At 39.6% G+C, this 9,931-nt stretch overlaps 2 protein-coding genes across 5 annotated transcripts; one reads left to right on the top strand and one right to left on the bottom strand.

Moving 5' to 3' along the window:
- The first annotated feature begins 1,314 nt into the window (after positions 1–1,314).
- Positions 1,315–4,957, top strand: LOC135677092 (DNAJ protein JJJ1 homolog). Of its 3 annotated transcripts, none has more exons than XM_065189022.1 (4): positions 1,330–3,224; positions 4,277–4,335; positions 4,464–4,546; positions 4,621–4,957. In XM_065189022.1, exons 1-3 carry the CDS (start codon positions 1,581–1,583, stop codon positions 4,519–4,521), a joined length of 1,761 nt encoding a protein of 586 aa, XP_065045094.1. In that variant the 5' UTR covers positions 1,330–1,580; the 3' UTR covers positions 4,522–4,546; positions 4,621–4,957. The 3 variants fall into 3 exon arrangements, with proteins under 3 accessions (XP_065045078.1, XP_065045094.1, XP_065045086.1); XM_065189014.1 differs by having other exon boundaries at positions 4,630–4,957; XM_065189006.1 differs by having other exon boundaries at positions 1,315–3,224; positions 4,464–4,957.
- A 1,795-nt stretch (positions 4,958–6,752) lies between these two features.
- LOC135677118 (PLASMODESMATA CALLOSE-BINDING PROTEIN 3-like) lies at positions 6,753–9,307 on the bottom strand. Of its 2 annotated transcripts, XM_065189064.1 has the most exons (5): positions 8,926–9,196; positions 8,584–8,716; positions 8,143–8,382; positions 8,016–8,049; positions 6,753–7,393 (listed from the first exon to the last, which is right to left on the bottom strand). In XM_065189064.1, exons 2-5 carry the CDS (start codon positions 8,600–8,602, stop codon positions 7,096–7,098), a joined length of 591 nt encoding a protein of 196 aa, XP_065045136.1. In that variant the 5' UTR covers positions 8,603–8,716; positions 8,926–9,196; the 3' UTR covers positions 6,753–7,095. The 2 variants fall into 2 exon arrangements, with proteins under 2 accessions (XP_065045136.1, XP_065045128.1); XM_065189056.1 differs by lacking the exon at positions 8,584–8,716 and having other exon boundaries at positions 8,926–9,307.
- Between the last annotated feature and the right edge of the window lie 624 nt (positions 9,308–9,931).

Below are 9,931 nucleotides of genomic sequence, written 5' to 3' on the forward strand. Positions count from 1 at the left end.
ATATTTAAATAAAAATATATGTATTAAATTTTGAATAAATATTAAAAAGATTTGAAGGGTAAATTTGTTACAAAATATTAATGGACATTTGAAATGCAATTTACCAAACAAAAGTTCATCGATGCACGTATAAAATGTAGTTTTCATCTATACTTATCAAACATTAAAAGCATTCAATAACTTCACATTCATTCGAGCTCCAGCATTCTTCAACTTCACAGTTAAAATGTAAATGTATTCCCAAACACGATTTAAGAAGTGTCCTTGTATAATGATGTCATTGAATTTAGTTATAAAGTATCCCCATAGACCAAATCAGTCCAAAAATATATTTCAACAGCAATGGGGTTGAATCGACCCAAGGCATTATTTTGGTGGCATCACAATCAAAGTGACCCAAAATGCTAATTTAATGACAGCAGGATTGAATAGTTCTATGACACTATTTTGATGACAATTTTGTTGAATCGATGTAAAGTGCTATTTCGATGATAGCGCGATAGAACCATCCCAAAGGGTTATTCTGATGATAATGCAATTGAATCGATCTAAATTATTATTTTGACGAAAATGAAATTAAATCGGCTCAAGATGCTATCTTGACAACCAACGGTGCAATCAAATCAATCAAAAATATTATTCATGACTAAACGGTTAAATTGATAGTCGAACAGAATTAAATTGAAGAATGCTAACATCTCCTACAACATGCTCAACACTTTACCACTATATGATCAACACCTCATCGCCATTAGGATGATGCGACAATCAATTTAATCCAATATAGTCAATTACATAAAAGGTTGACTTAACCAACTATTATTCCACATTTTTCAAGTTTGGTAATATATGATTGCGTCTATGGTCGAGAAAGCATATAATCATTTCATGCATTTGGCTATGGTAGATCTCAATATCAAAATGCACCTAAGGATATTTCATCATCCAATTTTTTGGATGCTTAACTCTGACTCATTATTGATAAGTATTAAAGGGACTTTCTCGGATCATAACCTAATATAATTTTTTTTTTTTTTTTTTTTTGCATGATCTTTACATCAAATTTGTGCAAAAAAAAAAAAAACTTATGACTGGTTGTGAATCCTTTGCATGTGCGATCAAATTTCTCTATAATAATTACTAACTTAGATAAGAGTGAATTTCTTTTTTTAATTCCTGAAATCTGACAGTTATTTTTAATTTATTTTATAATCTTAGTGATAATTTAAAATTTTGGAAGAGTTTATAAGGATTGAATACTACTTAATAATAAATACAAGCTATATGCGCAATCTTCACTTTTATTAAGATGATCGTTGACGCTGGTAAGAGACCATTACATCCGAACGCGGTGGCACACCGCCTCCTCCAAACCTCGTCTACGGCGGCACGGAGTCCGTAGCCGCGGCGGGTTTAGTTACCGCGATTCGAGTATAAGACGTTTTCATGGTTTCCTATTTTTCCGGTCAAACACGCCTTTCTCTTCATTCCCGCTCGACGCAAACCCTAACCCTAACCCTAACCCTAACCCTTCACGATCTCGGCCGCAACCCTAATCGAGCGCAGGAGAGGAGCCGTCCATGGCTGCGGAGCCGCGGAAGCGGTGCCTCTACGAGGTCCTCGGTGTTCAGCGAGATTGCTCCCAGGAGGAGATCCGCTCCGCTTACAAACGCCTCGCCCTCCAGCTCCATCCCGACAAGGTCGCTGCCTCGGGCACCGTCGACGCAACCTCCGCCACCGCCGCGTTTCAGGAGCTCCTCCACGCCTATGAGGTCCTCTCCGACCCGAAGGAGCGTGCCTGGTACGACTCTCATCGCTCCCAGATCCTATTTTCCGACCCCTCCGCCGCCTCCAAGTCTCACCGGCCCTCCGCCTTCTTTGACCTCGATCTATTCTCTTTCTTCTCCAACTCCGTCTTTTCCGGCTACTCTGACTCCGGCAAGGGCTTCTACAAGGTCTATGGCGACCTCTTCGCTAAGGTCTACGCCCAGGAGATATGGTTTGCAAAGGAATTGGGTTTGGGAGCCGATGCCGTGACTCCTGCTCCCCTTATTGGTAATCTGGAATGTCCGTATACACAAGTTACTGCCTTCTACAGTTATTGGCTCGGATTCTGCACGGTGATGGACTTTGGATGGGTAGACGAGTACGATGCTTCAATGGGACCTAACCGGAGGACAAGACGTGCAATGGAGGACGAGAACAAGAAATTAAGGAAGAAGGCAAGGAGAGAATACAATGATACAGTCCGGGGACTTGCAGCATTTGTGAAGAAACGGGATAAGAGGGTGGTTGATATGATGGTAAAGAAGAAATTGGCCGAAGAGAAGCATCGAGCAGAGGAGAAAGCAAGGAAGAAGGAGGAGGAAAGGAAGAAGATGGAGAAGGCAAAGCTATTTGAAGAGCCCGAGTGGACACAGAGTAACGAGCAGGAGGATGACTTCCATGAGTTGGAAGATGATGATGATGATCATAAAAAGAAGGGCAGGGAGGAGTTCTATTGTGTGGTGTGCAATAAGAAGTTTAAGTCAGATAAGCAGTGGAAGAATCATGAGCAGTCAAAGAAGCACAAGGATAAGGTTGCAGAACTGAGGATGGCATTCAAGGAGGAGGATGAAGAGTTTTTAGAAGAGGAGGGTGACGTTGAAGTCCATGTGAGCTTTGATTATGAACCTCCAGAGTCAGAGGACAGCGATGTGGTTGAGGAGTTTTCTGATAAGTTAAGGGAAGATTTAGAATTGCCAGAGTCTAATGATGATGCTGAGCATCTAGGGGAGAGGGATGATGAAGCTAGCATTTTGGAAGCAATGGTAGCAGGGCGTAAGAATAGGAAAAATAACTCTTTGAAACAGCATGATTCATCATTGAATGACATTTATCATCCTGATAATGGTGAGCAAAGCAGCATGGACTATGTTAGCCAAAGAAGAGGCCGTAGGCATCGAACATCAAGAACAGGGACCAGCAAAGCTGATTCTGAAGTTAAGAAGGAGAGGGGTGAAACTAGTAGGGAGGATACTGAGGTTAAAAACCATGAAACAAGCACAGAGTATCACAATGAGGCTTCTTCCTTATTAGTTGAGGAGACAACTGTGATTAATAAAAAGGATCGGCCTACAGGAAAGAATCAGAAGTCCAAAAAACAACAGGTAGATGGCAAAGGTGCAGGAAAGAAAGTTGCACCTGCTGACACAAACAACTTACCAAAAGGAAGGAAACAAAAGGTAAAAAAGTCTTTTATCTTTTTTTTTTAACCATCATTTTTTCTTGATTAACCTCAGAAATGATTATAACTTTTACAATAGTGCAGGATTTTAAGTTGTCTTTTGTTGTCCTTGTGATTTAACATAATCAACAACTCGTGTTCCCATTGACTTATATATAGATGGATTAAAGGATCTGAATCAACAGATGAGATGGAGATGGATTCCTGGAAATATCCTCTAGATAAAAGCTGTTTTATCTTTTCTCCTGGGTTATAGAAGTTCTTTTTTTCTGTTAGGAAGCTCTTTATCTAGTTTTTCCTTTTTCTTGTTTTTCTTTGGTGGGTAGGGGGCTTGGAAAACTGATATCTTGATTGATGATTTTACTCACATAGAACACTTGCTGAACCCCTTTTTTTTCTGCTCTGAAAGATTTTGTACTTGTTAACTCCTTCATTGATGATAATTTAGAATGATATTGGAATTGGGATATTCTTCCTAGCTCTGTTAGTGGGTGTTACTTTTCACAATTCTGTAAGATTTAATAATTTGGAACAGAGTTGCTGTAGATTGTCAGCTGACAGATCCTTTTCTGTCAGATCATGGCATGAGGTTCTTGCATTTCATTGTCTTGTGGAAATGTCAGGTTGAAACCCAAGATTTTCTATTGTAGTGGCTTTTGAGATCCATTTATTTACCCAACCATCAAAATGCAAATTCATTCTCAAATGTGCTAAGAGGTTTAGCATTTATAAGGCTTAGACTTGTTCTGGTGATAACTATATGCTCAAAATTATTCTACAATTTTCAGGTACTTATGTTTGACAATTCAAATTCAGTTTGAGGTTAACTTTTGCGATTATTAGTTTTCTTCAGTGAACTGTAAAATTTCTTGAGTTTTTGAAATTGCTTAAACTGTTATCAGCATGGAATATGAGATTCATTGACGGCTTGGAGTGCATTTGGATATTAAGTTTTTAAACATCATGGAGTTTACTAAAGTTGCTCTCTGTAATTTTGTTTGTTAGTTTTAACTCAATAATCATCATAAGCTTGTCAATAATTTTTACCAGGCTAATTCAAAAGCGCCGAGTAATGCATGTGAGACATGTGGGGAGACCTTTGAAACAAGGTAACTTTTCACTCTTTTGTAAACCCTTTGTTACATGTTGTGGTCATCACTTGTCACTACTCTTTTCCTGGTCGTTTCATTTCCTGCCATGTTCTTGAGCGTCAAGCCCATTATTGTGGTTATGTCAGGAATAAATTGTTTGCACATTTGGGCGACACTGGCCATGCTTCTCTCAAGTCAAGGTGACTTGTTGGATCAAGCAACTATATTTGTGAGTAATTGATGACAATTTTTTCCAGAGGTTATTGGCCTTGCTTTGCGAGCATAACTTTACTCTGTATGAAGGGCTTGTAGGGATATTTATACAAGCCGATACGAACTGGACCGCAATTTTGGGGATTTCAGAAATGTGCAGCGAGATATCTTTTCTTGAGAACTGATAGCTGGATGTTGTTTTTTCAATAAGTGAAATAGAAAAGAAAAGTTGATGGTAAAGTGTGGAAAAACAGAAGGCACTGTCATTCTCAAATCAGAGTTATATTGTTTGTCTAAGCAGTTTAAGTCAATCAAATCGGTATTCATTGTTTTATTTTTCCATATTGGATTTTCCGGGGATGTGTGTGTGTGTAAACTCCTCTATGATAAAGATCTTTACCAGTGGCAATCTTTATTTATTTGTTTATTTTATTGCCCGTAAGATGTCTAAATTTGTGTGCCGGATGCTGATACTGTAAGTTACTGGAAAAGTTGTCCTAATTGTCATTGCTAGATATAATGCTGCTGCTCTTCATCGGTGATATGGGAACCCACACATGGCTATGCACTACCTTCCCTGGTTTTTAGATTGGATTTCCATTGGAGGTAAGTGCTGTTGGTTTCTTTGAGATGGCTTTATGCAATATCTAGTCATTGACCAATCGAATATGTTTTGTCCCAAAGTTTGGTGATGTGATGCATTTGAAGACAAGGTCAAAAGAAATCTGTTTGTGGGGTGTACTATTGGCCTTGCTATTTCAGTGAAGGCTTCCAAGTGTAATGTTATGCAGCATTTCTCCTGCTCAAGTTGTTCTATGATCGTTGTTGTTTGAGGCACCAAAATCTGTATTGAGGTTGAGGAAGTACATTTTGACGATCGGATTAGGAAGTCTATGCGCTACTTCCAATTGTATTGTAATGTTATGCAACATTTCTCCTGCTCAAGTTCTGTGATCATTGTTGTTTGAGGCACCAAAATCTGTATTGAGATTGATGAAGTACATTTTGAGGATCTGATTAGGAAGTCTGTGCGCTATTGTAATGTTATGCAACATTTCTCCGGCTCAAGTTGTTTTAAGGCACCAAAATCTGTATTGAGGTTGAGGAATTACATTTGGGGATCTGATTAGGAAGTCTGTGCCCTACTTGTGTGGAAGGATCTCTGGAAGGGAGAAGGCAAATCAGATGGGGAGGGCTACTTTGTTCAGAGGAACTGAGTTCAACTTTGTTGTGTCTGAATCAAAATTTCATTAATGTTGTACTCGAATGTTATTCTTTCCAACTGCACAAGAGTTTGTCTTTTTCCAGGTAGTAAAGAGATGAGATCACAAACAAAGTACATACCATATAAAATAATTACAGCAAGTTAAAAGGTCTTCGTCATTTGGATGTATTTATTGAATGTCACATTGACCATCTCAGTGTAGATTATTAAGAATGCGGCAGCCACTTCGTATCATGCATAATGGTTGCATGGCTGGTTTGCAATCGTGTGTACCGGTAGTAATATCGATCAAAGCTTGCATTAGTATCAAGTAGTTTGCAATCTTATGTACCGGTAGTATATCAATCAAAGCTCGGACTAGTATCAACAAGGTTTACTATCTTATGTATCGTACCGGTAGTATATCGATCAAAGCTCCGACTATTTGTATTCTTATCTACTAGTAGTATATCCATTAGAATTAGTTAAGACTATTTGTAATATCCATAAGAACTCGGATTAGTATCGTAACGATATGTAGCGAATGTCAATATATTGGCACATATTAAATTTTAAGAACTTAAAAAATCTGAAAACAATAAAAAAAATCCATCGCGAATCCATCATGTATGCGCTATCCTATTTATCAACGTACACTAGCTTTCAGAGCAGCAATTACTATCATTTTTACTACTCGGTACCTATCGATGTTACAAATGCTGACATGCTTAATAACAATCATTATTTCCATCACTTTTGAAAAACAATATATATATATATATATATATATATATATACATATATAAGAATTGCCTGAAAATTACTTGGTTTTGGTAATAATAAAAAATAATTTTGTTTGAATTTTTAATTTTAATTTTAATTTTTTTGTATTTTTCCTTGCCCAATCTGTTTAATTTGGTGATCAGGATCTGGCGTTACATACTTGGTTCGCTTGTGGCATCAGCAACACACGCAGACTTCTTCTTTATCTGACCAGTAAAGAATTGCTCCATGCAGATAGATACAACCCATATAGATTAGACATTAAACTAAAAGGGAGGTATGGCAGCCTCATCAACCCATATGATACAATGAATCATTGCCTCCCTGGATCACTTCAGAGAGAGAGAGAGAGAGAGAAGGACAAGTTCCATGAAAAGAAAAAGAGCATAAAAGAGGGAATCAAAGCCCCACTTTTGTTGCCACTAAACAACAAAACACTGGTGGGGGGAACGTCTGTAGATGGATCCCTCGTTGGCCACCTATGTTCATCACATGACTTGTGGACCCTCATCTGCTCATCGATATGCTTTCAATTCCTCGAAAGATGTGATTTCAGACAGCCTACTACAAGTGTGAACTCATAACCTCAACAGGAACAAGGACGACAGAAAGAGAGTTGATAGGAGTGAGGCCACCTCAGCCCCTCGGAGCAAGCCCCCATCACTACCATCAATGCTACTGGTTGTACCAGTGGGGCCCAGTCCTCCCAGCACCCCTCCGGTCCCCGTGGGGGTGGCGCCTGTGGTTGGAGGGCTGAAGGTTGTAGGAGTCGTCGTCGTGGTTGGGGGAGTGGTGCTTGTGCTTGTCGGAGTGCCGATTGCGGGGGTGCCGCTCGTTGGGGTGGTGGTTGTTGGAGTGCCGGAAGTTCCTGCAACACTGACAAAAAACAAACAAAGAATTGGAAGAGAAACAAGGTTTAGATATGAACAAGCAGTAAAATGAAATTAAAGCGAGATAAACAAGAAGAACAACTGGCACAAGCACATAAAAGCATGCAAAAGCAACAACAGCTTTTGCAAAAAAAAGATTCCCCAATGGGTCATGAATGATTGAACGAACCATAGAGGAAGAAAAGAAGCAAAAGGAACATACTGGCTTCATAAAGAAGATTATGACAAAAGCAAGGGGCCGCTTGGCAGATCAAATAGATACATGACATTTTAGATTATGTTCCGTAGCCTCAATCAGACAGGTGGAGGATTTAGATATTTGGGGAAAAAAAACATCAATATATCCTAGTGGTTGATATATGCTCATTTGGAGTGGAAAAGCTAAAGATGGGTAGCAAGGAAAGGAACATAAATAAAAGAAAGAAAGAAAGAAAGGCCGGATCTTTTGACTCATCAGGGGTTGTACAATCACCACAACTTTAAGAACCATCCAAAGCAAAAGGCCTCTTCAAAGAATTCAAAGCTGCTTTAAGAAAACAATGGCTATCATTCAAAGCTGCTTTAAGAAAACAATGGCTATCTTCTGAACAAATCGAAGAAAAATATACCTGGAAGTCGCAGGGTATGTGCAACCATTCCCCCCTGCAAAACCAAAGAGGATGATAGTACGAGTGGCTCAGTGGTAATGTAAATGGAATGTGTCTTGGAATAGTGGGGAGAGGGGACTTTGTTTACCTGGATCTGTTGATGTAAGAGAGGCAGTGCCTGCAAAGTCACAGGCTCCTTGGGCCTGACCCTTCCTCTGGTAATAGCTATTGGCAGCGTAAGAGCAGTGGGCGAGCACTGTGTTGGGGTTGTAGCATGCCCCATTCTGAATGATAGGAGTGCAGTCAGCCCCAGCTCCACAAGCATAGTCCAGTGCCTTTTGCAGAGCAGTGTTGCTCATATCAGATCGGCACACACACCAAGCAGCATCTTCAAAATGGAGCAGAGGTTAACCAAGAAAACAATATTTAACTAGGATCAACCTTAACTATATATATATATATATATATATATATATATATATATATATATATATATATATATATATATATATATATATATAATGAGACACAACAAAGAGAAAGAGAGAGAGAGAAAGAAACAGATGAACAGGCAGAGATTGATTAGTACCCACAATAGTTGATCTCATGTGTTTTGAGTCATTAATCTCTCTCTGCCATCAGATGATGAAAAAAATAGAAACTAGTAAAACATGTCGACCAAATAGGTGCAGGCAGGACGGTTGTCTCTCGAGGACTCGATTCTGAAGAAAGAACCAGAGGAGGTAAGATAGGCAAGGAAGAAGCAGAAACATGCAAGGAAAACAAATTCGACGAGTGCTAAGAAACAAGAGGTGGCTTCACAACCTTAACCACTTAGCTCACATGATCAGGAAATCCTCTGCCTATCTTAAACAACAAAGACAAAGAAAAGGCAGAAGAATTCAATGAGGGGGAGAAGCCTAAAGCTTACCTGAACCACTAGACATGGCGACGGCGAGCACGAGGAGCAGGAAAGTAGCCATTTCTACAGCAGCAGCAGCAGCAGAGAGAGAGAGAGAGAGAGAGAGAGAGAGAGGATTTGCAGCAACCCAGCGAGCTTATTAGGTTGGCTTGTGAGGGGTGTCAATGGATGAGAACAAGAATCATGCTTGGGTGAGTGCTGCTGCTTACATATTATCAGATGGATTTATTTCTCCGCCCACACAATTGTTTACTGTTAATGCCACCACACTGTGTCTGTGTCCTCCGTCGTCGAGCCTCTTTTTACTTTTGGGTTGTAGCATGTGACCTTGGGAGAATGAACAGTGCTTTTCTGCCATGGGTTGTGCATCAGAATTTGGAACATGCAGCAGCTCCTCCAGACACGTATAACTTATCTTGTTCTGCACTTGTTGAGTCGTCAGTGTGATGTGAGCAACGTGTCAGTTGTGGTTGGCCATCGGAACCCAGAATCCACAGTTGCTCCAGCAATGTCATCTTTGTAATCTTCTACTCATAAGTTGGCCAGAGCACTGCATATATCTGTTTGCACAATCATGCAGTTCATGTTAGGATCGGAGCGGCACTATGAGGGGGGTGAATTAGTGCAGCGGATTAAAACTTCGATGTTAACAAAATCTTTCGTACGATATGAACGAAACTTGAAAAGTTTAACTTGAAGGCGTATTCTTAAAGTTTCGCAGCAAAGGTAATAAGGTAAGGAACTAAAGCAGTAAGAAGATTTACAGTAATGTAAATGACAATAATAAAATACAAACCAGAGATTACGTCGATTTTTAGAGTGGTTCGGTCAAATGACCTACTCCACTTGCGATGCCCCTCTTCGATGAGGCTCCCACCTTCCACTAGTAAGTCTCTTGAAATGGAAAGAAGGAGGAGGAGAATTCTCTAGCAAATTGAAAACAAGACTTGCTAAGACTTTCTAAGACTTTTCTCTCAATCAAAATGCTTCTCAAAAGTTGTAACCTCAGCTGAGA

This window comes from Musa acuminata, chromosome BXJ1-1 (assembly GCF_036884655.1).
Source record: "Musa acuminata AAA Group cultivar baxijiao chromosome BXJ1-1, Cavendish_Baxijiao_AAA, whole genome shotgun sequence".
In the NCBI taxonomy this organism is placed as follows: Eukaryota; Viridiplantae; Streptophyta; class Magnoliopsida; order Zingiberales; family Musaceae; genus Musa; species Musa acuminata.

What these genes read in the sequence shown, in the direction of transcription:
- LOC135677092 (XM_065189006.1), top strand. Translation starts at nt 1,581, where the DNA reads ATGGCTGCGGAGCCGCGGAAGCGGTGCCTCTACGAGGTCCTCGGTGTT. An exon ending in CAAAAGGAAGGAAACAAAAG is followed by an intron (nt 3,225 to 4,276) that starts GTAAAAAAGTCT and finishes AATTTTTACCAG; the next exon opens with GCTAATTCAAAAGCGCCGAG. An exon ending in GGGGAGACCTTTGAAACAAG is followed by an intron (nt 4,336 to 4,463) that starts GTAACTTTTCAC and finishes TGGTTATGTCAG; the next exon opens with GAATAAATTGTTTGCACATT.
- LOC135677118 (XM_065189056.1), bottom strand. Translation starts at nt 8,977, where the DNA reads ATGGCTACTTTCCTGCTCCTCGTGCTCGCCGTCGCCATGTCTAGTGGT. An exon ending in CGCCATGTCTAGTGGTTCAG is followed by an intron (nt 8,383 to 8,925) that starts GTAAGCTTTAGG and finishes TCCATTTTGAAG; the next exon opens with ATGCTGCTTGGTGTGTGTGC. An exon ending in ACATACCCTGCGACTTCCAG is followed by an intron (nt 7,394 to 8,015) that starts GTATATTTTTCT and finishes GTTTTTTGTCAG; the next exon opens with TGTTGCAGGAACTTCCGGCA.